The sequence below is a fragment of the Dromiciops gliroides genome, chromosome 1 (assembly GCF_019393635.1).
Source record: "Dromiciops gliroides isolate mDroGli1 chromosome 1, mDroGli1.pri, whole genome shotgun sequence".
NCBI lineage: Eukaryota > Metazoa > Chordata > Mammalia > Microbiotheria > Microbiotheriidae > Dromiciops > Dromiciops gliroides.
The window spans coordinates 120,311,395-120,338,719 of record NC_057861.1 but is presented as its reverse complement, the minus strand read 5'-3'; the positions used below and the strand labels follow the sequence as shown (position 1 = coordinate 120,338,719).

The 27,325-nt window shown below is 35.3% G+C and overlaps 2 protein-coding genes across 5 annotated transcripts in view; one reads left to right on the top strand and one right to left on the bottom strand.

Annotated features, from left to right (window-relative positions):
* Positions 1-15,673, bottom strand: part of TRPS1 (transcriptional repressor GATA binding 1) — a 319,434-nt gene extending 303,761 nt beyond the window's left edge. The window contains exon 1 of one of the 2 annotated variants that reach the window (XM_043977178.1): positions 15,587-15,673. The gene's annotated coding sequence lies outside the window, so the exon portion shown is untranslated. Of the gene's footprint in view, positions 1-14,809; positions 14,927-15,586 lie in introns of those variants that run through there. The other variant, XM_043977177.1, reaches the window with a different exon arrangement.
* Positions 14,558-24,722, top strand: LOC122735558 (putative uncharacterized protein DDB_G0271974). Of its 3 annotated transcripts, none has more exons than XM_043977182.1 (2): positions 14,558-15,036; positions 24,495-24,722. In XM_043977182.1, exons 1-2 carry the CDS (start codon positions 14,818-14,820, stop codon positions 24,510-24,512), a joined length of 237 nt encoding a protein of 78 aa, XP_043833117.1. In that variant the 5' UTR covers positions 14,558-14,817; the 3' UTR covers positions 24,513-24,722. The 3 variants fall into 3 exon arrangements, with proteins under 3 accessions (XP_043833117.1, XP_043833116.1, XP_043833115.1); XM_043977181.1 differs by lacking the exon at positions 24,495-24,722 and adding an exon at positions 24,325-24,450; XM_043977180.1 differs by lacking the exon at positions 24,495-24,722 and adding an exon at positions 16,003-16,244.
* Positions 24,723-27,325: the final 2,603 nt, after the last annotated feature.

Below are 27,325 nucleotides of genomic sequence, written 5' to 3'. Positions count from 1 at the left end.
CTCATAAGATACAGATGGATAGGGGGCAGCTAGATGGCGCAGTGGATAGAGCACCGACCCTGGAGTCAGGAGTACCTGAGTTCAAATCCGGCCTCAGACACTTAACACTTACTAGCTGTGTGACCCTGGGCAAGTCACTTAACCCCAATTGCCTCACTAAAAAACAAAAGAAAAAAAGATACAGATGGATGGATGGATGGATGGATGGATGGATGGATAGATAGACAGATGATAGATAAATAGATATTGATAGGTGATCAAAACATGATAGATAATAAACAGATGATAGATGTTGATAGATGATGGATAGATAGATGATAGATAAAACAAGCAAACAAGAAAAGAAACAGAAGTATGAGAACTCGGCTTAGCATTCAACCTTAGGATAGTGACAACTTTCCTTTTTCTGTCTGTGTTTCTACAGACATAGCTTTTATGTGGTAAAGAATTGTTCCTTTGTGGGGAGTGATTATGGGAGCAAGCTCAATATAAGTAAAAAAGGATATAACAGCTATAAAAGTTAATGTGATGTTTTTGTGGATGTTCAGACATTTCAATCATATCTGACTCTTCATGTCCTCATTTGAGGCTTTCTTGGTAAAGATACTGGGGTGGTTTATCATTTCCTTCTCCAGCTCATCTTGCAAATGAATAAAGGAGGCAAATAGAGTTAAGTGACTTGCACAGGGTCACATAGCTAGTAAGTGTTAGAGTCAGATTTGAACTCAGGAAGATGAGTCTTCCCATCTCCAGGCCCCATGCTTAACCCACTGTTGCACCTAGCTGCCTCCAGTGTGATTTTATGTTACATTAAGAAATGTGGTGGTCAGTACTGAGGAGGTGACAGTACCCCTTTGCTTTGACCTTATCACACTGCATCTGGATTATGTTCAATTCCAGGTGCCACATTTTAGGAAAGACCATGATAAACTAGAGAACATCTAGAAGAAGGTGATAAGGATAGAAAAAGTCCTTGAGAACACATCATATAAGGATTCATGGTAGGAACTGGGGAAGTGTGGATTGGAAAAATAAAGACTCGAGGAGAGATATATCTTAGTCATCTTCATGTATTTGAAGGGTTTTCACATGGAAGATGATTTTAAATTGTCCTTCTTGACCCCAAAGTAGAATGAGGAGAAATGGACAAAAGCTACAAAGAGAAATTTAATTTGGAAATAAGGAAAACCCTCCTAACAAAAAAAAAGTTATGCAAAAGTGGAATGAACTTTCACTGGAGGGACATACCCTGTTCCCATCATTCTCCACCAAAGGAGGTCTTTAAGCAAAATATGGATAACCATTTGTTGGGTAGTAGAGGCCATTTTGGTTCAGGTAGAGGTTGGATTGGATAGTCTCTGAGGTCTTACCTAACTATGAAATTCTGATTCTCTTATACAACATTAAGAAAGAAGGAGATATTCACAATATTAGATTTTTTGAAACACACAACTAAAACTAAATCAAACAATGTCTACAGAGATACTGACTCAAATGAAACTCTGCTGTTTCCAATTCAGTCAAGATGACTATCCAGTGGGCAGCTGGTTGGCACAGTGGATAGAGCACTGGCCCTGGAGTCAGGAGTACCTGAGTTCAAATCCGACCTCAGACACGTAACACTTACTAGCTGTGTGACCCTGGGCAAGTCACTTAACCCCAATTGCCTCACTTTAAAAAAAAAAAAAAGATGACTATCCAGTGACTTAGAAATAAAAAGTACCACACAACTATAAATCATGGAGAGACAAGTATACAATATTTCAAGGTTTTTAAAAGTTTTCATATGTATCATCTCATTTTATTTAAACAACAGTCCTGTATAATATACTAGAAATACAAAAAAAAATTGAACTCTGAAGTACAGGTCTCAATGCATAAATCTTACTCTATCTCTATAACCATGCTAAAGTTATTTAAGATTGTCAAGCTTCAGTTTCCTCATCTGTAAAATGGGAATAATACTTGCCCTAATGACCTCATAGATTTGTGAAGAAACTTTTAAAAGCCTTAAAGGAATTCATTTTTTGAAATGTGAATTTGTCCTAAGCATATTTAGATGAAAAGGTACATTGAAGTCTTGTTATGAAAATGGAAAATATTCTAGTTCACCTAGACACTGCAGGTTAAAGGATTTTTATGGATTGTAATTTTTCAAAGAGCATGCTAATTTTTCTCTTAAAGGAAGATGCTCTCAAACCTCCACTCAGCAAAATTCATTTAACTTAAACAAAATTCAGTCAAGGTGACTATCTTTGACTTAAGCAACCTATCACCGTGCATCACATAGAGATTTGTATATAGTGTTTTAAGGTTTACAGATATCTTTGTACACACTATCTCATTTTATCTTCACAACAGCCCTGTGTGAAAATTTTTTTAAAGCAAATGCTTACATTTTACAAGTGAGGAAGCTGAAGCTCAGAAACACTAAATATCTCATTCTAGGCAACAAAACTATCACCTTATTAAGAATAAAATGAACATAAAATAACATAAATCTATTTCATTCTATGGGGAGAATACAGAAAGCAAAGCACAGGATTTGACTAGTCTCAAAGGAACAATTGCACCTTTCTACCTATGATACTGGCCATATCTTTAGCATTTTCTACATTTGTTCTCAAGTATAAATGTAATTAATAGGCCTTCAGAGTGAGCATATGGGATTGTTACTTCTTTACTGTATACTGTATCTCTAATTATGGCTAGCAGCATCTTATTAATTTTAAAAATAATGCCAGTTCTGAACAGAGTTCATCATTTTAAAATGCGATCCTTGGCAGAGATGGAAAACTACACCAACAACTTAGAGGTATGCATTAAGTGAAAGAAATGGCATAAAAGCCAATCACAGATATTTTGACAAAACCAATTCCAACTATCCTAGTTAAAGCCTATACAATCTCAGTATGATTTTTATATTGTAAGTCTTGCATATTTATGATGTATCCTATGAGTTTGTTTTTTATGGACTGTTCAGAATAGTTTCAAAATGTTTTCGATATGGGCTATAAATTGGTATTTCTCCATTAGACTTTTAAGTCCGATACTTAAAAGTGAAAAAAGAAAGAGTAAACCATGGTATTTTAATGAGTTCAAAATTATATGTAATTAAATTATAAGTAGAATAACTAGATGCTTTTGTGATAGTATTTTTTGTGAACAAAAATATGAAAATGTCACAGAGAAGAAAGTTATTTTCACCACATATTGTCCTTATTTTTCTCTTTAGGAAAAAAAAATAAATCTTCCAAATAGGAAAAAGGTTGTAATAGCATACAACATGAGACAGTTAAGTTGAACTCACTGATGCCATTTTCTGAATGGTTTCTGAAAATGGGCAAACTTAGGGGAATTACTGATTTATATAGCATAAGTAGACCATCATTTTTACTTTTATGGAAATAAAATAAACTGTAAAATTTTCTAGAATATAAGAACTGTAAAGGAGCTCTGAACCCTACCTGCCCTCCCCATACCTTTATAAGGTAGAATAAACATATTTCATGGAAAATAATGACATCAAAACAAGCCACTAATAGTATTGCTAATGCAGAAGTTTCAGTATTGAAACGGGGAATAAGGAAAATCTATTGTATTGTCAGGGAAGTAAACAAATAATTCTCATGATATAAATGTTAGTTAACATTTGAGGGATTAATTCAGGGATTGTTCATTGCCAAGGACAACTTTAAGCATTTAAACATAAAAGTTTTCCTGTATGATGATAAATCATACTATTCTCTGGACCCACCCACATTTCAACCCATTCCACTCTGTCCCCCTGAAAAAGTCACCATTTTCCTAAACAATTACCACAAAATTACTTTGTTGCCAAGTTATTCCGCTTGTATTTGTTTTATGGATTTTTTTTGTCATCTATCTCATAAATCATAGGATCATAGAATGTGAGAAAGCTGAGATGAGTTCTAGAACCCCATGGAATCTCTCCTTCAGTAGGTGCCCGCCATGCTACTTTATGCTATCTTTAAAAACAAGTCATTTTTCAAGTTTCTCAGCATGAGGAAAAGCAATGGGAAAAACTATAAATATGGGTTCATGAAATCAATGTTACTAAGGAGACTTCTATTTGCCATAACACCAATTGAAAACCTAAGACGATAGAATACCTTCTGTTTGAAGACTAACACTGCCTGTTACCATTTCTTTATCATCCATACACAATATACTCATGAATCATAAGAATCTTCGAATTTCTGCAATGAAACAAGATAACACCAAGCATTCTAAATACTACCCGTGTTCAAATGCATCTCATAAAATTGGAAGTCAGTTTGGTGGAAGCACACAGTAACTGCAAAATTAACCTTTTGCCAAGAATATGTCACAGCCAGATCTTAAAATTCTCTCAAAATTACACCACAACTTTATTTAATTCCACTCAACACATTATGAGTTTCTTCACAGAAATGGAATGACAGTAGTCTCCTTGACAGCAAACAATAAACAGTAAATTATTACTTTACAATATGTGTTCTCCTTTTCCTTCTTATATCACCCGCCTTCCAAAAATATATAAATATTAGAAAGAAAGGTAAGGAAATCTTGCAGCTGGCAAGTTTTTGTTCTCAGTGAGGAAATTCTTAAACTCTGTACTGCTCCAGACACTGAAGGATTAGATCCTAACTAGGGAAAACACAGGAAAATGGTAATAAACATTGCAGATTAATCCACAGGAACCACGCTAGGTCTCAGTGTAGTTTTACTCTAGTATCCCATAATAAATGGAATTATTCTGTCCCAAACCTCTGCTTATACATCACACTTTCTACTAAAAAAGCAGTGGATTTTCCAAAGGGAAAAATTCTAGCTTTCTATTACCATGAATTTAAAACTAGCTCTCTTCATTTCTGTACCTTAATTGAATATACCTATGTATAAAATCATATGCTGGTTACACCATACGATGTTGCAGAAAGTTGGAGCTGACTGGCGTGAGGGATTCTGCTGAGCATTTTATTCCAGTAAGTTTTCATCTGACAAAGGAAGTTATAGTTTTCTGTCTCAAAAATATATAAATAAATGCAGCCATATGCTGCAACAATCTTTATGTTATAATGGATTTTACAGTATCCTAGTCCCCCTTCTGTTCAGATGTATATCTTTTTGAGAGAGAATTTAAAGTGGGAAAAGCCAAAATGAAGAAAACTGTCTAGGCTTACCTACTTTTACTCACACCTTTCAACTTCTTACCTGTGACTATTTAATGCAGAACTTCATTAAAATACTTAACACAAACTAGGCAACTGTTTAAATGCGTGTGTACACGTACACAAAGACTTGTTCACAAATGAAGAGCTAATACAAAGGCATACATGTGATATAATGAATCCTTGAAATCATGTGATTTTGTGTATATACATATACACCCATTTAATACACACACATATATATCTATACTTATACATATGTTTATTGACACACTTTCCAACATGTTTCCATCAGTGACTAAAAGCCCTATGGCTTTAACTCTTTCCTCTCCAAAGGTTATTTTAATATCACTAATCTTTTTTTAATCAAGAGTTTTTAAATAGTTTATAGAAATAAACTACCATTACTTTAGAAGTATAGTGTTAATTAAAAGCAGAAAAAATTCCCATAAAGGGTTTTTAAGTGACTTTCCATTTCAATATAGTTTAGATAGTAATGTTATAGTGAACCTCTTGTAAGAATTCATGACACCACTATGTATGCACAAAAACTGTCACACATTTACTCTAAAGGAGAATTTACTACAAAATTATACCTATCTATCTATCTATCTATCTATCTATCTATCTATCTATCTATCTATCTATCTATCTATCTATCTATCTATCTATCTATCTATCTAGGATATACACTGTGATGAATACTTTCCCAAACTTACCTAAGTTTCCAAAACTGAACTGTAAACTTACTTGAAAATCCATACAAAAGAATATTTCCATATCACTTTCTTTTACACTAAATAACTTAAAGGCCTTGCACCCTAGTTTAAAGATTTTTTGAAAGGACTAAATTGAAAAGACTAAATTTGAAAAGACTAAAAGCGTAAAACTCTGTGAATAAGATTTAACCTAAAATATTTCAACTGAATGTGCAACAATAATTGATAGTCTATTAACTTCAAGAACTAGAACATGAAAATTAATATCATAATGCTATTCCCAATTAATATTGCTCCCTAAATAAATGTGGTTATTTTTTAAGCTTCCATTGGCTAGCTGATATCATTTTATAAGTAAAAATTTAAGTAAATTATTTTATAAAAATAAATATTTACATTTAAATATAAAATAGAGAAAAAAGATCTCCAATTTTCCTTTCTTTTTGTAAATTGATATGCTCAAAAGAACTTAAATAGGATGAAGGAAGAATTAACTATTCCCTGTACTTTTCTCTGATCTGCTAAGAGGTATTACTCATGTGTACATGCGGGTATCTCAAAGGACTCGCAAAAAGTTAGTTGTTAATCTCTCCTACCAATTTTGTTCTCATTTATTTGTTTAGAAGCAAAATCTTAACACATAATAAGCTACACTTAGCAATATTGATGTATGAAAACTTCATTGTATGGAATCCATACATGTCAGTGCATGATATAAGATTTTGTGCAGTATTTATAATATAAAATAATGTGTGCAAGCATGTAAGTACTTTTATAGTTAATGAGATAAGCACTTTGTAAATGTTCAGGGGTCACACATGCACCTTAGTTAGATGAGTACACATTTAAAGTCATGATGTAGAAAGGAAATGCATAGTTCAGAAGAGTAAAAAATGCAAAAACTAGATTTTTAGTTAATACCTCATTTTTCTACAGCCAAACTTTATCACATAGTCTATAAATAGATTATCATATATTATTGTCCTAGTTACGTATGTACACTATCTCTATATGTGGCTCAATTTTAAATTTAAGGCATATCGCTCTAAGAGGATACTAAAAATGACTCGAACAAAATTAAAGGGATGATCACTGTATAACGACATTATAGTTTATATTTTTTAGGCTTGTTGATTTGGGAAGTTATGGTCTTGCATCTAAATTTTACATATAAAAAGACTGCGTGTGTGTGTGTGTGTGTGTGTGTGTGTATGTGTAGACTTTGAGAAACCCTTCATGTCTCCCTCAGATAGGCAAAATATGCAGTAATGTTTAAACATACAATACCAGTCTTCATGAGGTTTATTGCTGTTCTGTATAGGATGCATGCTTGAGTATTATAATGCCTGAAGGAATAACAATAATTGCTTGTGAAGTTGAGTAAATATAGAAATGGGTCTGGTATTTCTTATAATACCATATTTCTTATCTGCCAATAAAATTGTCCTAATTATACATTATGATTAACAGATGAAAGGCATTTATTGAATAAAAAGGTAAAAGAAAAACAGAAGAATTTTGGATACATTTGTAATCAATTGCCCATTTTTACCTCAAAAACATTAAATGAAATATTTCTGGTTTTTAATTTTAAAAAATCTTAGTAATTGAGCTTATAAACTAAATGTTACCTTGTATTAAACTACTGGAAGTATTTTCCATAGATTATTTCTATCACATCAATTACCTAGATACCAAGTTGTTGTATTATGTTGCTTTATGAAATGTGACATACAGCAAGCCTCAAAACCAGTATTACAAGCTTGGCAAATAATATCACATTTTGGTGACGCAGAGAATCCATCACCCTAGGGAAAACTACTTGGGTCAGAGTAGAGTAGCCTTTATAGGTTTCATATTATACCTCTATAACATTTTTGGATGATAGAATTGTAAATTATAACATTTATAAGACATAAAAGATTTACTAACTATGCTAACTATACACATACACATATATATGTATACATATGCATATGTATGTATGCGTATCTATGTATGTGTATATATGGTGTAAATATAGCCTAAATTGTCAATTAACTGCTTCCTTCAACAAAAATTATTTTTTTTTAATTTAAGAAGCAATATTTATGGGACCCTGACATAACTGAGATTTTTGGCATTTCAGTGACTTCAGAGATTAAATCAAATATCATTAGCCAAGTGATCAATTCATTATTTTATATACTATACATATTTCAAAGCTGTAGACTTTATAAAATAGGTCATGAACACCCTTAAAATCATTCACATTTGAATATTACAGATATACAAGTACAGTATTCTTAGGGCTTGTTTACCTTATACTGCATCTATATGATCTTCAGTTACACAGAGAATATAGATGTATTATATATTATATACAATATATATACACATCACCAATGATTTAAAAATATTTCAAAAATCATGTTCATTTCAGGCACATTCAGATGTTTACATTGTTAGATCACCCCCCACTTTAGAAGTATGCTATTGCCAACTGCCAAAAAAAAAAAAAGTACACAAATCAAAATATGTTACCTTTGTTCAAACAATACTGCTCTTCATTACATAACAGAAACTGTCTTCCTTAATCTCTCAGGAACTGAGATACTGGTAGATTCTTAGAGTAGAGGAGATTCGGAATGGTTTCAGGCAAAACTGAAGTATATTGTTTAAGCAAATCTTAAGGGGAGAGGATCTTTTGCACACAATTGATGAATTTTTGTGTCATTTTCCTGAAAGCTTGCCCCCCCCCCTTGCCACATTAGTAAACAAACAGCTGGTATTATACCTACAGCGTTCTCTCTCTCTCTCTCTCTCTCTCTCTCTCTCTCTCTCTCTCTCTCTCTCTCTCTCTCTCTCTCTCTCTCTCTCTCCCTCCCTCCCTTTTCTTTTCCTCAAATTATTATTATTTTTGCCCCAATTTTTCATAATAACAAACCAGTATTCGATAAATTAAAATAAATGTTGGGCAAATATAGTGCTTAAAACTGTTGTTTGCAAACTCAAAGAAAAAAACAAATAAATAAACCCAGCCTTATTAAAACAAACCATTAGTATTTTGCACTACTGGTGTAAACTATAAAAAGCTGAAGGACTTAAGCTGGCACCCCTTCCCCCATGGCTTTCTTAGTAAAGTTGTGGTTATCAAATGTTTAACTCCCCAGATTTGACCATTTCTAAAGTTTGTGGATATGAAGAGAACAAGATAACAACCACATAACATAAATCCAGATTCTGCAGGCTTTTCTGCATGCACCAAATAAGATATCCTGTGCATGTTAAGTTCCTTTAACAAAAATAACATTATCATTGTTAAATATATCATAAATATATTTTCTTTAATTCTACATAACAGCTAATTTTCAAGTTGCAGGATATCTCAAATGTGCTTATGGAAACAAACCAAAAAGAACTTTATGAGATTAAACTTGGGGTTAAAATTAGACATGGTATAAATAGTATAGGGGTTTAACCCTCAAAGCGGGTTAATATGAAAAATTTTGCTACTGAATTTTGTTACCCATCACATGGGGTGGGGCACCTCTGTTCTAGGGTGGAGTGTCTCCACTTAAATAAGGAAAAACTGGCCCAAGCTGATTTGGCCTTTGAAAGTCTCTTCAACTTGCCAATTTATGAAGTTGTCCTGACGTCAATCAACATCACCTAGGTGTTTCTTGTCATACTCATACTTTGCTAGAGAAAATTCTACTTCCTTGAGGAAGGCCAACAGGAGATGAAAAGTTAATAAATAAAATGAGGATTTTTAAAAGTTTAGGAAATAAATAAGTATGAATACATCACCTGTGATATAAAAACATGGGGCAAGGTACTACCAGTAAAAATGGTTTTGTCTTGTTTGTTAATACTTCCAAAGTGAAAAATAAAATAAAATAAAAGTACGCCACAAGAAAATGCAGCATGTTTTCCTTCTTCTGTACTTAAAAATCATTAACATCACAGCTAGACTCACTAACAGGTGGAACATTCCTCTATAGAAATATACTCACTGAATTGCCAATACAGTTAAGACTCATTTATTTGTCTGAAATAAAACAAAACAAATGGTTTCTCCAAATGAAAAAGAGAATGAAACTCCAATAGCCACCAAAAAACCAAATCCCCAAACTGTTAAAGTTACTGTAACCTGAAATGCACCAGCCATTACAAAGAGCAATTGGAGAAATCCAGCAGAGCTCAGCAGGAAAGATTTTTAATAACAGATTGAAAAACAAGAATAAAAATAACTGCATCAACAGAGCCTTTCTTCCTCAGGCCACAAGCCCGTTTTTACTTGAATTAAAAAAAATGGTATTTTGGCCACTAAAACCAATCCAGAACATTATTAAAAGTTAAAAGCTACCAATTACTTCTGTCTGTTCTTTTAAAGCAAAGTTTGGCATTACGTCAGTTGGTTTAAAGAAAACAAGAAAGAGAGAAAGAAAGAGTAGGAGAGAAAGTTTCCTGCTTGTATAAACTAAACCACCAGGGAAGGTGTCTAGCCACTTGTAAAGCATTTACTGCAGGTTTTTAAAGAGTTAGAAACATTTTAAAAATTAAAAGTTTTTATTAAAAGCATTTAGGAAAGAAATTTATCTAGATTAGTTTGTTGATTTTTTTAGAGAAAAAGATCATTTATATCTCAATGACAACATTTGCAACAGAAAATAAATTCTAATGATGCTTTCAAAGCTTATCCAATTCATGGATAAGTTCAAATGAGTTTTGATATTTGAGATTGTACTTTAGAAAATGAAAGCTTCACAGAAATAATAGGATTTACTATAGAATTATTTGCAGGTATCATGCCGATTTCTTTACCCAACTCTTCCCATTCCCATGAATTCTCTTTTTCTTGACACTTCTACAAAATCAGCTCTTGACCCACTATCAGCACAGATAACCCTGCCTAATTTACACTAGATCATGCTTTTAGTGATGCAATATAGTAGGCCAAGAGGAACTTACTTCACCTGTAATCTCAAACTCAGCTGGGTGACAGTTCAATGGATGCACACAGTGTTACTAAAGCAATAATATGAACATATTTCCAGCAATGACATATTTAAATTATGTACAAATAAACAAATGGTTTGTTCATTTGATTTACAATTCTTTCTACGATGTGTAATTTTAAAAAGTATTTTTGCCCATTGAAATGCTGAACATTTAATGGTTGCAACGGTGGTGATGATAACTTTGGCCTTTTTTTTAGGTACAAATAGCACTTTTAGAATTCTTCAGTTCTTTCCATATATATCTGAATTATAAGTGTGCTTAGTGAGAAAAAATTCTATTCCGATTTGTTAAAGCTAAAATAAACCTATCATAACATCCTATGAAGGAGATTAGCATTCCACAAACCAGTATAATGATACTATTAAAAGAATTATTTTCTTTCTTCAAAATATTTGCAAAGAACAATTTTATCTTATGTGTGTACAAAAATAGTAAGACTGGGTCTAGATATGCTGTAATTACAGCATAAAGATCAACAGACCGTTATTTATAAGGAGAATGAACAGGGAATAAAATGTATAATTCATCATCAATATCATTAATATTTTTTTAATACACTTGGGGGGGTATAGGGGAGGAGGAAGTCTTTCCTGACAACTAAATGAAGTTTTAACAACAGAAGAAAAGCCTATAAAACTTTTGGTGCATACTTGCTTGCTTTTATCAATCTGATTTAGACTTGGGAGGTGTAATATTTGGGACAGAAATTTCTGAGTTTATAGTTTCCTATGCCTGCCAAAAAAGATCCAGACTACCACACTAGTTGTCCTACGGAAACTAAATTAAGCGAAGGCAAATAGCAACTGGAAAGTTGTCAGTCTGTCAATGAATGGCTTCATTTTACATACTAGAAGAATATCTTAATCAGAATATATTTCAGTTAAGAACCAGTGATTACATTTCAAGTTCATTACTTATCCCTGATATCCAACCTTTTTCCCCTTTCCCTGTAAGCCTGTACTTGTGCAACCTGCTCATAACTTTCATAAAGTTTTTCTGTTTCTTGTTGTTATACACAACATCATGAGTGTAACTATCAAAAAGTGATTACTGATTAATCTAAATGATTACTTCTAAACCTTAAGAGGTTTAAAATCTGTCATTAATTTTATGCCAATTTCAAATGGGAATTAAGATTGAGGTTCAGTAACATGCTTCTACTACTTAAAAAAAATCATATACCTAACCTTTCAACAGTGTCTATTTTCTTGGATAAAGATGATAAGACAAGAATTTATTAAAACAATACATATTTGGGATGGCTTAATATAAATCTGCAGGTCATTAACTGCAAAGTTTGAATTATCCCTTTGTATACATAAAAAAATGCAATAGGACTGTAACACTAAGGTTTTAAAAAGCATCTTTAGCCACAGATGCATTCATTCCCTTCCCTTGAGGATTATCATGATGTCTTTATAAAGTAAACTTATATATTATCTACATATTAATATCTCAAAAAATTCAGTATTCATTTATGACACAAAATACATTGATTAAATACTGAAAATATAGCAAGAACTTATATTATTCAATGAAGATTCATAGATTCATCTAGAATTTGACTTGTTTTTTATGCAAGTACACAGGAAAATTTTCAATTCATAAAAAACAAAGTTTCATTCAATCCAAATCATCTGACATTTTTAGTTCTAAAAGAATCCAAGCCCTCAGAACTGCATATGACACTTTGTTTCAAGATTATATTATAAAATAAAGTTTTTGATGATAGACAAAACTTTGAGAAGTATCCCAACATCAGAGTCCAAAAACTAAAGGAAGAGTTACAAAATAAGAATTGGGGGAGGGAGGAGCGAGAAGAGAAACTTATTGTGCTGTCTATAGCCATCAGCCTTGAATGAGTTCAATCATATTTATGATGTACACATAGATATGTTATATTTACATGTTCATGAACAGCATACTCATCTGTATATATCATAGAAGCCGTAATGCTTAGATGTGAAGCATTAGTTTTCGATTAGGCTATTAGTCTGATTTTCAGAATGCTTGTAATTTCGAGAGATAATTCACTATATTGATAATGTGAGTATGTATTTTTCCTCCTACTTTTGTCTGTATATTAACAATAGTCAGAAATAATCCTGTAACTTCAGCACCCTGATGGCTCTGTAGGTTATCGACTCCACTGATTTTTTCAATGAAGGGCATTGTCAAAAAAAGAAAAAGAAGAAGAAGAAAGAAAAAGAAAGAAAAGAGATAAGCTCAAAGGAGAATGCATTTGACTTGTTGGATAAAGCAAGTCATTAATAAACTTTCGCATAAAAGTAAAAAATAAAATCTTCAAAATGCTAGTATTATTTCCAGACAGTGTTGTCAGCATGACAACTTACAGGAAATACTTCATTTTCTCATACAAGCCCTGTATTTATTCACAGCCCTGGCATACTATTAAAAAAATTCTCACCGTTTTGTAGTTTGTTTGCTTTTTTACATTAATGTGGTGGAATATCTGAGACAGCTTTCTAGTTGAATGCACATCATGTAAGAACTTCAAAAACAGTGAATGTAGTTCAGAAACTTTCATTCTCATTTCGTCCACGTCAAGCACTGGCTTTCACCATTACTTTCCTTTGCCCCCTTGCATTTCTAACTCTGGCAGTCTTTTCCAAATGATCAACTTTTCCTAACACCAACAGGAAAGTAATTTGATGCCATCAAAATCCATAGGTTTTTCACTTCATCGCTAGTGATCTCTGATGGACTAGTTAAAGGTTCTTTGCTTTCTTATTCCTTTTATTAGTCAAAGAAAGTAAAGTAGAGGGCTATGATTATCATTTCTGGATGATTTTTGTCCCAGGCAGGCCCTATCTGGATTGCCCCTTTGTACTTATTCTAACTTTCTGACCTCTTCTCTCTTCCAGGTAAACTTAGAAAAGTTTAACAAATCTACTTAACTTCTGAATGACTTAACTTCCTGATTTTATATTTCACATTTGCTCACTTAAAAGTTTACTGACAATTTTTCAAAAACAGCATCAAATTGTAGAATAGGAGAGAAAATAATTAATTTTATTTAATTTTTATTTTACTTCATCTTTAAGCTTTCTTTCCCAGAACTTTCGATCATAGATCAATACCCTGAAAACTGAAAATATGAGGGTGGGAACAAGGAGGGGAGAGAATGCAGAACCTAAAATTTACTAAGTCGAAGATCCGGTCTCAATCCCGAAAAACAGAAATTGCTTTAAAGTCCTGAAGCCATAAAAGTTACTGCCTTCTCCGGGAAAACACCACCATCTCAGGCAGGTACTAACAAAAAAGCTCTCCAAGTCACAAAACAACTTCAAACAACTACCACCCCAGGTCCCATCCTCAAATTGATCATGGGGTCCCAGAATGGTGGAGATATTTGGAGGCACAGTGGTGTTTCTGCCATGGCCCTTCAAAGATCTCTTTCCCAAGACCAACATCAAAGCCCAGGGAGCACCAGCTTCAGAAGGCTGAGACATTGCCTGTATAGCCCACCATGGACTACTTAGATTCAAACTACTGTGGTAGCTTTTAATAATTAGTCCCACTGTCACCACTACCGCCAACACACTTTCCCATCACGGACTAAATAGGAAGTATTCCTTTTTCTCACAGCCCCCATTCATTTAAAGAAGCGTTCCTTTCTTAAAGCCCTGTCATACAAAATGAAAATCGAAAAAGCAAACTGGCTCAAGTCTCCAGAAAACACTCCCGGCAGAGACATCAGAATATGGGGACACTGCAACTCTGCCTTTAAGGAGAGAGGGAAAAAAAGTTTTATGTCTGGGTCTGAAAGCTTTCTCAAAGCCACCCAGAATCAGGTCCTGCCATTTAGAGTCTGACCAGGAAACGGACCCCATCCGCTTTCCCTCTCTCCTTTCATTCCTTCCCAACCCTAAAAAGTTTCTCCCAACTTACTACTCTTCATGATGGTCTCTAGTCTCTGCCCCGCTTGTCATGATTCCCATAAAACTTCCAGCAGCAGCAGCAGCAGCAGCAGCAGCAGCAGCAGCAGCAGCAGCAGCAGCAGCAGCAACAGCAGCAGCAGCAGCAGCAGTAGAAACACAGCAGCAGCAGCAGCCTGGGCTATGACTGCAGCAGCTCCTCGGTTGCAACCTCCTCCTGCTCTTCTACTTTGCCCGATGGTAGGGAATTAAAATCAGAAAGAAAGAGACGAGGGGGAGAGGGGAACGGGGGGAAAGGGAGGGGGTGGGGGGGACACCAGCCCTGAAACTTCTTTTTTGGCAAATGGGGATTTGTTTTTCCTCCTCCTCAGCAGCTGAACTTGACCCTCCTGACTCCAGGGGCTACTGCAGTTTGAAGTCGCCAATTTCCAGGGCTCACATGCCTTTGACCCACCAAAACTGGGGGGGGGGCAGAGAAAAGAAAAGAAAGGGGGGGAAAAAGAAAACACACACGCATAAAAAAATGCATGTGAAATCCGAGAACCCTCTCTGCTTTGCTTTTCTACTCTCTCTCTCTCCTTTTTGCAAAGAAAGTCACTTTTAATTCCCAATCTTCCTCTCTCAGCTCACCCACATTTCGCACACACAGAGAACACTTTAGCATGGCCACACTCAACGTGCGCAATATTATCTTACGTAGCGAGAAAGAAAAGCTGATCACCCCCATGGCTTTCTTTTTCCCCCTACTGATCTCTCTCTCCCTCTTTGCCTTTTTTTCCCTCCTCCTTACCTGTTGATTAATCGGCAATAATAACCTCAGCAGCCCGAAAGATGGTGGAGCGGTGGCTAGAGCCATGAACCGTCTTCTGTTGTTTGCAGAGTTGATCTTGGATTATTCGGGGGGGGGGGGGGAGGCGGGGGGGGGGCGGTGTGGAGGGGGGGAGAAAAAAAAGGTTTTTCCTGCCTCCCCCCCTCTCTTTTCCCTCCCCCCCCTCTTTTAAAGAGAGAGAGAGAAAGAGAAAGGAAATAGATCTAGGATGTGCCTGATGTGGGTTTTTGGGTTTTGGGTTTTTTTGCTTTTCTGTTTTAAAGAAGAAAAAAAAAAAGCGAAAACCCAGGGTCTGGAGCAACAACAAGCACCAAAAAAGAGGAGGCTTTAGATTGCAGTGAGATCAGTTCTTTATCAGAAATGTTATCGCTTGTCAGGACCTCGAGCATTACGTCAGTTTCAAGACACCAACACTATTAATATCAAAGGAGCCTTCGCAGAGGAAAGCGCCACCCCAGCCTGAGCTCCCTTAAAGAGACAGTACCGCCGTCCCCGCCGCCGCCGCCGCCGCCGCCGCCGCTGCCGCCTCCTGCAACTCCTCCTCCTGAGCCCAAGGCAGCATCCGCTGCAGCCGCCAAGGGGGAAAGGACGGCTTTGGAGCAGACAATTATTACGAGTTTGAAAGAGCTCCACTGTAGTGGAACATCCGAAAAGGAAGCCACCCCCCCCACCCCCACCCCCCTCCACACACATACACACACCCGGGCTTTCTTACCGTGATATTTTACACAACCCTATCTAAAAAGCTGGCCAACCTCACTTTGTACCCTCCCCCTTCCCGGTATATCTATATCTTTGTGGTAGTTAGGGGGAAGAGGGGGGCACACTGAAAGTTTTATGGGAAATATGCAAAGCCATCAAGTACTTACCTTAAAGGGAGGACTGGAGGGGGGGGAAGGGGAGGGTGACTGAACTAATGTCAAGAAAGGACCCTGAGACTTGATGCTTTGATTTAAAAGGAGGGGAGGAGTTCTCTGAAAGTTAAGTGTTTTTAATTTTTTTTAATCTTACTTTATTTACTTTCTCTTCCTCTCCTATCCCTTTATTAAAACTATACAGGATTTATGCATGTGTATCTGTGTTTGAGAGAGAGAGAGATAAAGGAGTGTAAGGCCACCTCCTTGGTGGTTAGTGTTTTCCTTGCATTTTATTACAAGAGAGCTGGGACAGAACAACTTGAACTTTTTCCTAAGTTGGAAAAGTGCAGAGGGATGTTACTGGAGTTTTCTGATCTAAGGAGAACTCAACTACCTCTCTGGGATAACTTCATGGATTCCATCAAGCAAATAAAATTGCAATGTCTTTCCAATATTAATAGAGATGAATGGTTATTTTTTGGCTTCTCTATTAACAGATGAGGAGTCACGAATAGATTTTTTAAAGTCTTTTAAAATATATTTCACATTTTTATTTTAGAAACCTCATTGTTACTAATCAAATTCCCCTGACAATGTTTTTCACCTCTAAAGCTCACCAGTGTATAAAAAAAAATCATGAATATTCAAACCATAGTAGGTGTTTAAAAATGAGTAAACATTTATTGGGCGTTTGGACATAATTTTTCTCACTTGGGTGACTTTAAGTGACAAGTTTTTCCTCTGGTGCAAGTCATTTTGAACTAATTTTGTGCTAAATGGAGAAACAGCTTATTAAAATTATGAAAAGATTTAAAATAGAAATTTTTTAAAAATCACAAAAAGTTAGGTAAAGATGTTAGGTAATTTCCTTAAAAAATATTTTCCCCAGAAACTAGTTCTTTCGTCTTTCTTTACAAGGAAGATGATAAGCATATTTCATGATATAGAATATCTTCTGAGATGAAAAAGTAAATCAAATGTAAATTAGGAAACTAAGCATATGTCTTTTAGAGACATCAGCCTATTCCTCTATGGTCTCCAATTGTGTTTATTGCATACCTAGACAGGCAGATTTGTTATGCGATTCCTTTTTAGTACACGTTTATCCCCTAAGTATTTTTGTAAGGTGTCTATTACACTCTTTATGGGTAAAGGGGCAATAATTCATTTGGAATAGAGAAACTTGTCAAGTGAAAGGGGTAGTCAAAATACAATTTCACAATGAGGCACACAATATATTCCCTGAAGGTGGGATAAGAACACTAACCACTTATATGCATAGAACTACTCATATATTATCATCAATTGAAATTAATTTTGGAACAGAGTTACATTTATACAATATATATTATATAAAGTCCAGCATGAAGGGAAAATTAATATCAAAATCTTCAGTAAATCTTACAGTCAGCTACTAATAACCATCTGCATACTTATACACTGGAGTCATTTAATATCGTCAACCACCAATTTCCACAGTAAAAGACATTTATATGTTTAAAATAGACCCTTTATTTTTTTTAAGCTATAAATGAAATTGTTGACCTATATGGAAATATGTGTGGCACCCCAAGAAGAATTGTATCCAAAAAAGAAAGATTGGAGTAAGACGTTCATTTGCCATGACATACTTAAAAGTTTGATTTATGGAGTGTGTCTGCCATATAAAAATGAGGTAACAGAGCCTTGAAATTATATTTCTGATAATTACCAGGCTACTCCCCCTGTTTGTGTGCTAAAGGGTTAAAATACTGAAAATGTCTGGAGCTGTTATATAATATTATCTGAGGCTAGAGCATCTTAGGACCAAGGTTTAAATAGTAAATATGTAACAAGAGTTGTCTTCCTATACCTTCCTCTCTGCTCCTTCAGAAAAGAAAAAAATCTTTCACAGATACACTGTATTGGTAGAAGACATTTTAATAGAGGTGTGTGAGCTGCTTTTTAGTTCTCCTTATTTCCGACTTTACTTGGAAGACTACAAATCTTGTTTATAGTAAATACTCAATGATTAAATAAATTGGCAAAATTAAATTGCATGCCTTCAAAAGGACAAAAGCTTTGAAATGACCTGCATTTTTTCTACCTGTAATAATGTAAAACCCTACCAACAAATACACCCTAAATTACATATTACACAAAAAGCCAAGACCAATTCTCTAAGGGTCAATTATGTCCCTTAAATGAAAGGCTAAAGTGACACTTCAGGTACTAACACCCATCAGTGCTGTTCATGATCACTGAAAATTGAAGCTTTAATAAATACTGTCTCACAAACTCAATGTTACTAACATTTCACTGGAAAAAAAATGAAAAATCGCTGCAAGTTGCTTTCTATATTTCAAGTTAAAGTAAAGCAGATCAAGATGATGTCAATATCAATCCATTTACATTGACCACAAAAGATCTGTAGAGAACTTAATAAAAGCACAAAATATTTTCATAAACCTTTTCAGGCAAATTACTTATTTATTTATGAAATAATTTATGAAGAAAATTTTTACCTCATGCTTAAGATACATTGCATATGCTCATGATTGACACAATATGTTCAAGCTCAAAGGCCCTCTTATCCCTTTTTTTTCCTTTTAATTCAAGTAGGAATATTTCAAAACAACCAACTAATACATGAGGTCATAATTGTTTGACAGTTGTTTTCAATATATAAAATAAGTTGTGTATATTGTTTTTCTTCAAATATTTGTTGATTTGTTTTGGTAAATATATAATCCTGACATTTGCATAGCACAAACTGGATTAAGGAAATATTAAAGGTTTATTTACATTTGTTATCTTCTGCTGTGAAGCAAATGCAAAGCACTTAAAGCCATTCTTTTATTTCATTTTTATTTGAAATTTATTTCTGCTCAATGGAGCACAGTGGTTAAAATGCCAACTTGTGCTTTATTTTTTTTTTAGTGACAGGCCAGAAAATAAAGCAGAAATTAAGAAAAAATCTAAAAGCAAACAAAAGAAACATCGATCTACTTAAAGAGGGAAGCAGAAATAACTTCTTTATAATCCTTCCTATTTCCTTTAACTCTGGGATAATCTTTATTGGATGGGCCACTGTTAGAATGATTCCTTATGGTGGATAAAGCCCATTATTTATCAAGATGACATAACATGCCTTTCCTGCCTTATTATTTAAATGTCCCTTTTCCCCCTTTTCTTGTAGTTTATTCAGTCTAGATACAAAGAGGGATTAGCAGTTAAGCACAAGCATACTTGTTTTACAATTTCAACCTTTTAGCACATAACTTACTTACTTACAGTACTAGTGCCTGTAATCACAATGATTTTACCTGATGGAACATGCATTTCAGAAATGTAATCCAACTGTTTACTCTAACACGTCATAAATAGCAATTCTTTTCAGAACCCTCAGAGATTGACAACCCTCGGTTCTAAATGCCTTTTGCTTTAGCACACATCATCAAGAAAACATTTATGTATTATTCTCCTTCTGGTTAGCACTATATCATACGATTTTAGTGTAGTCTACTTTGCTTTCCAGTGTTTCATAATGAGTCTTTCAGAAGCATTTACTTCAGCACTGTGCACTCTTTCATAGCAAGAATTACAACAGAAATAATATCAAGGAAAAGTTTTAGTGGGTCCATTTCCCCCCCTCCAAATCCATAGCCCCCTTCCTTGAAAAAGTCAGTTTCTGACTATTTTCATTTCTAAAATGTATCTTTAAACTTAGCATCCCTGACTGCAATTATTTAAAATGATTTCATATTTAAGTTCCTTATATCTGGTATTCCAGTTCTCATTAACAGTTGCCAAAACCCCTTTGGCCTCATCAGGCAAATGTCTAGTTGGACAGATGGGCCTTGCATTCTACCTTAAAAGTCAGAAAGTGTGGGCTTCGTTGGAACAAGAGGAAAAGCAAATTTCTAGAGTGGACTCATCCCAGAAAAAAAATCTGACTAAAGATCCCCTATGTAATAATAACAATCCTAATAATTATAATCATTTCCACTGTATGTAGTGTGTAGCTATTATTATTTTTAAAATATTGAACATCAACCATCCTGCTGAAGCTGAGGTGGACACAAAATTTGATAGACTCGTTGGCGTTTATTAATAGCAGTTTGACTCACCTCACACGCTTATAATAAAGAAGAAGAAAAAAAATCTCCAGGGGAACCTAAACCCAAGTTGTTATGCCCTCATGGATTCCAAAAGTCTTCCCCTCCCCCACTTTTTTTTTTTTTTTAAAGAAGCACACACTATGGAGCCCAGGTCTTACATGCTCCATGTGGCCTTGCCTTTGTGCTTATGAGCTGCTTCGCCATGTACCAGTTGAAACTTCTGGGTGGTCCCCACAGTGCTCCATCTCACTCAGCAACACATTTTTGTCCATGTTTCATAGAAGACTTTTGTCCTCATTGTCATTCATAAGAGAGGCTTTAAGTTAAGATTCACAATTCCATATTATCCTAAAAACAGTAGATTATATGATAGATGGCAAAACGGTAGACATTAAAATACAGCATAAGTGTTAAGGAGGAGAACATAGAATCAAAGGATTGTGGATAGATATGGAAGGTGCTATAAGACATGAGTAGAAGTAGAGATCTAGCTCATGGGAGTAGGGGAAGTGAGAAAGAGAATACCTTCTCTTTGAATCTCTTGGAGTAGGTCCCCTACATATAACTTCAGTACTCAACTTGATATGAGATTTCATCAAATTGGTTACCCCTCTGTATTATTAATTATGAATTATTATTCTGTACTATCCTATATCATTCAAGACCCTGTATTATTGAAAGCTTTGTGATAGTTTAAAAGAAAGCATGATACAGAGTCAGCCTTGAATGAAGAAGAAAGAGGAGAAGGAAGAGGAGGAGGAGGAGGAGGAGGAGGAGGAGGAGGAGGAGGAGGAGGAGGAGGAGGAAGAAGAAGAAGAAGAAGAAGAAGAAGAAGAAGAAGAAGAAGAAGAAGAAGAAGAAGAAGAAGAAGAAGAAAAGACCTGGTTTCAGTTCGTACCTGTGAATTATATTGCTATATTGGCCTCATGGCCTGGTGGGGGGTGGAGGGGGTGCAGAAGCATGATCTCTCTGTATTCTCAGCAACTAAGACTATAAGTTTCAGGGCAATTTTATATTTTGGTACACTGTTTCCACACTTGAGTAAGTTCTCTTTTTCATTGAAATTATGTCTAGTTCCCTATCCCTTTTGACAGTCAACTGATAGTTTAAATCCTAACTAGACTTTGATTTCACTGATAGAAATCCAGGATGAGAGAACTCCAAAAACCAAAGCAAGTTAGCATCTTCTCTGAAAGGTTTGTTCTTAGGCAGTAGTCTATTTCACTGAGAAGTTTAGTGACTTTCCAGGATTGTACAGACAATATATGTCAGAGGTAAAACTTGAACCCAGGTTTTCTTGATTCTGAATCCAACTCTCTGCCATGCCTACTTTCTAATTCCTTGTGTATATCTATAAATCTCAAGTTCCAACATTAAGGGACATTCCCTTACTGAAATACTAGTTCTAATTATCTAAAAGAAAAGCTATATTGGATAAAGATCACATAAATATCTATAAAAGCACCAGATTTTGAGTGGAAGTGTTCAGTCATCAAAAAGTCCTTCAAGATCAGGGCTTAAACTTTTTCTACTTGCAACCCCTTTTCACCTGAGAAATTTTTACACAGGTATATAGCTATATAAAACAGATAAACATAATCTTTTACGGTTGCCAAATTTTTCGTGGACCCCCCCCCCCACATTCAGTTATGTGACTCCATATGGGGCTGTAACCCACATTTTAAGAAGCTAAGATCTAAATCATTGAAAGACTTGCGTGATAGCCCAAGTGTCATGAAGGTATAGGATCAGAGAGGAAGATCCTTCATCTGCAGACAAGAATCTCACAGAATGAATGAGTATTCTCAGAGGTTCTAATCTGAATCATTGGAGAGAATATAGACATGAATGATGAAACAGATTCATTAAAGTATTAAACTAGATATCTAGAACAGGAATAAATAGATTTGTTAGTAGTATAACTAGATAGATTGACTAGTTTGGGAATAACAAAAGGAACAAAAAATTTCTGTTATTCAGGTTAAGGAAAAAGTGTCATAGAACAAGAAGCCATTGTCATTTTTAACTACTATATTATCCCTGAGTGCTCTGATCAAAGGATCTTGACAGTTTGAATAGTAAAGCTCTAGCACAGAACTGTCGTTTGAAGATTGTGAGTCTTAGGACAAATCACATGGACACAGTCTCCTCTTCCCTTTTCAACTCTCTCCTACCTATATATTCTTCATCTCTGTGGATTACAAATACACAAATGAGGGGCAGCTAGGTGGCGCAGTGGATAGAGCACTGGCCATGGAGTCAGGAGTACCTGAGTTCAAATCTGGCCTCAGACACTTAACACTTACTAGCTGTGTGACCCTGGGCAAGTCACTTAACCCCAACTGCCTCACTAAAAAAAAAAACAAAAACAAAAAACAAATACACAAATGACACACTTTGCTGGCATCTCCATGATTTTGCCCTGACCCTTTCACCATATTTAGAATGATCTCTCTTCACCTTTATCTCTTAGAATCCCTGGCTTCCTTCAAGATTCAGCTCCCATGCCACCATCTGTCTTCCCCTCCAAAGTTACCTTCCATCTACTCTGCATATATCTCATAATTCCAATTTATGTACATGTTGTTTCCCCATTAGAATGTAAGCTCCTTGAGGGCAGGGACTCATTATGCTATTAAGCAACAAACATTAAGTGCTTAATAAGTGCTTGTCTTATTGCTTGGTTGAATCTGGCTTCAGTTTATCTGGTCAGAATTAACTCATGCAATTTCCCTTCTAATAGTCTACATTCTACTCTACTAGGACAATGCTTTATTTCCTTTTTTAATCTGTTCTGTTCCAGTTATGTGCTTTGCCCACATAGTTCCCTTATGTTTTTTTTTTTATAACTATTTTTTTGTGTGTGAGGCAATTGGGGTTAAGTGACTTGCCCAGGGTCACACAGCTAGTAAGTGTTAAGTGTCTGAGGCCGGATTTGAACTCAGGTACTCCTGACTCCAGGGCCGGTGCTCTATCCACTGTGCCACTTAGCTGCCCCTTCCCTTATGTTTTTAATGAACTTTCTTACCCCCAATGGCATTTGTGGATGTTGTAATTTCTTATAAAGTCCAATTCATTTGCTGCCTAGTCCATAAGTGTTCCATAAAATTGACCCCTCCATATTGAAAGTGATCTCTTTCTCGAATTCCTCATAATACTTTCCTCAAATTTCTCATTTTTGTACTTATCTAAGGATCATTTGTGTCATAAAATTACATTTGTCATATCAAATTTTAGGGTTTATAAACATCTTTACATACACTATTTAAGTCACATCATAACATTAAATGGTAGATAGTGCCGGTATCATCCCTATTTCAGAAATGGGGAAATTTAGTCTTAGAAATGCTAAACAGGGGCAACTAGATGGCAAGGTGGATAGAGCACTAGCCCTGGATTCAGGAGTACCTGAGTTCAAATCCGACCTCAGACACTTAACACTTACTAGCTGTGTGACCCTGGGCAAGTCACTTAACCCCAATTGCCTCACTAAAAAAAAAAAAAGAAATGCTAAACAATTTGTCCATGGTCTTACAACTAGTAAATATCCATGACAGGATTTTGACCTAAGTCTTCCTGATTCTAGGTACAGCACTACTGTATCTCCCATGGAACAATGCCTCTTGTATCATAGTTTTTCTTTGTTTCTGTATTTGTCATTCCCTCTCCCCTCCCCCATTAGATTGTAAACCCCATGAGAGGAGAACTTATTTTTAATGAGGTTTTTTTTCTGTTTCTTCAGTGCCTGGAAGAATGGCTTGAAAATTGTTTGAATCATAAATTACACTACTCAAAATAGCTGTCAGTTCTAGCTGTCTGCTCCTGAGAATATCACAGTACCACTTGTACCTTAAAAAACAACATTGACGGATTCCAATTTCTCAATAATTATTTTAGCTATCATTTATGTAGTGCTCTATGGTGAGTTAACCTCCGGCCAAAGACCTGCTGGACGCCCCCAGCTTCGCTACAGAGATCTATGCAAGCAAGACTTGAGGGCTCTGGGAATAGACAGCAGGATCTGGGAGGAGATGGCCAAGGACCGTGCCTGATGGAGTTCAGTAGTCAGGAGCAGCTTGCCCGCAGCTCAAATGGGCCTTCAAGCTCAGGAGGAAGAAAAACGAATGAGATGCAGGAACTGACGGGCAACAGAGAGCGCAGTTTTCCGATGTCCTCGTTGCAGCAGGAGCTGCAGCTCCCATATCGGACTGCACAGCTACACTGTGGCCCATGGCTCTTCAAGGCACTGGTCCATGGTTGTACGTGACTGGTGGAAGCCTACTACTATTGTTTGCAAAATGCTTTATATATGTCATCTAATTTGTTCCTCACAACACCCATGAGAGATAAGTACTATTATTATTCCTATTTTACATATGAAGAAACTGAGTCTCCAGCAGTTTAGGTGACTTGCATAGGATCACATAGCTACTAAGTGTCTGAGGCAAGATTCAAACTTATATCTTCCTTACTCCAACTTCAGTGCTCTATGCACTCCCACCTACTAAGGTCAACTGTTTTTGAAAAGTGATAAATAGATACTCATTAACAATTCTCTACTAACCAGCAATTATAATTAAATTAACAAAATAGACCAGGAAAAATGGGATTTAAAACAATATCTTGAAGGCAAGTCAATATTCAAATTGGAGAGTAACAATGATAGCACCATGTGAGACAGTCATTTTTGTACCAGGTACATTTTTTTTTAGCAGTGGTCTCTACAAATGGAAGCATATGACCAATGTATGGTATGTGTTTGTATCTTTCCTATTACCCATAGTGCTGGCTATCTTTCAGTTTCTAGGTGTAAGTTTCTAGATAGGTTCACTGCTTCACAATTCTCTTTAACTTCCTCTTTCTTTTATAGTAATACTAAGCAGGGGAATAAACCTAAAGCTAATATAATATACATTCAAAACCACTTTGCTTAACTGATTCATATGTAGTGTATCTTATGGGACCCCAAGATATACACATACATACATCTACACATTAATGAATAAGGTTCCTTATGTAAGAAAATATAGTCCAGCACTTTTTTTAATCCTGACTTTTCATTTCATCAATTTGAAGGAACTCCTGGTGTGGACAATCCTTTCACTGATACAGATCAATAGCTTTTCTGTTAGCTCATTGTCTTAGTGAGTTACCTGGAGCACTGAGAAGTTAGGTGACCTCTCTATGGTCACACAGCCAGTGTGTATCAGGTCTGATTGTAGGTCTTTCTGAACTCAAGTTTGGCTTACTATTATGTAGAGCAGAAGTTCTTAACCGAGAGTTCACCAACCAAGGGATCCATTAATAGATTTCAAGGTTTCCTTGAGCTTGGATGAGGAAAAACATCCTTTATTTCAGTATAATGGGTTGCCTTTATAACTTAATGCATTTTATTTTCTGTAACAATACTCTGAAATAACAACAATAAATAAAATAATGAAATAAAACAATACTCTTGGTAAGAATACTCTGAAAAAAGGGTCCATAGACTTCATGAGATTGTCAAAGGGTCAGTGACACCAAAAAGGTTAAGAACACCATACTAGTCCATACTATGTCTCATATATGAAAGTATATGCTATCATAATCACATCTTCAGAAGTACTAGGTAACTAAGGATACAGCCAACGCATTATTTCACAGAAGTTGAAGTTTCAGTGCAAATTTAAAGTGTTTCTTAATGTGTAAGAATGATATGCAGAGGAAAAAGGGAGGAAGAACCACTGAGCACTTAGAGCTGAATAAAACATATGAGGCTTTTCCAAGAGAGAAGGGAGTCAGGCCTTCTGAGGAGGAAGCACCTGTCTGTCCTCCCAAGAATAATCATTATGTTGATCCTGAATACTTGTCAGAAATGGTCAGAGGGAAAAAAAAAATTAGTTGTGATGGTTGGTGACTCCCAGCCAAGGGCTACTGAGAAAGCTATTTATTGATTTGTTATATAAAGTACAGATGTCTGATGAAGAACCTCCCAACACTTATCAAACCAAAAGACAACCACCCACTTGTGGTGATTTATATGGGAACAAATAACACCAACAATAAAAATCTAAAAAAAAATTGTTAAGGTTTATGATGCTTTGAATAAGAATCCAAAGGCCTTAGGGAAAGACTTATTTTCATCATTATTGTTATCCAAGGAACCTAAAGTAAGGACTTCAAAAGAAAAACAAAAATTGGAGAAGTGTTAAGAAGATGGTGGGAGGTAAAGGAATTTGTCTTTCTATACCATGGCTTCAATAATAACAATGAGAAGCTCCTGGCCAGGGACAGAGAGAACCTAACAAGGTCTGGTAAGATTATTTTTTGCCTTAAGTCTTACAATTCTAATCAAGAGTACTCCAAACTGAAAAAATAGGTGGGGGGGAGGAGAGAACAAACTATACACTTGTATGAAAAAATAAATTAATGAATGAAAAGTAAATGCTTTATTAAGCACTTACTATGGGCTAAGCACTATAATAAGTGTTGGAAATAGAAAGGCATAAGTCTGGTTTAAGAAGTTTAGAGACTAACCAATTTGAGATGTTTAATTGACATTTGGTGATGTGAGACTATAGATAGAGAGAGAGGTTAGAACTAAATAAATAGACCTGAGAATTATTTACATAGATATGCTAATTAAACCCATGGGTACTAATGAGATCACTAAGTAAGGTAGTATAGTGGCAAAAGAGGAAAAAGAATAGATCTTTGGGGAAAATCTACCATTAGTTAATAACTAAAGCTATACAAAAGAAGAA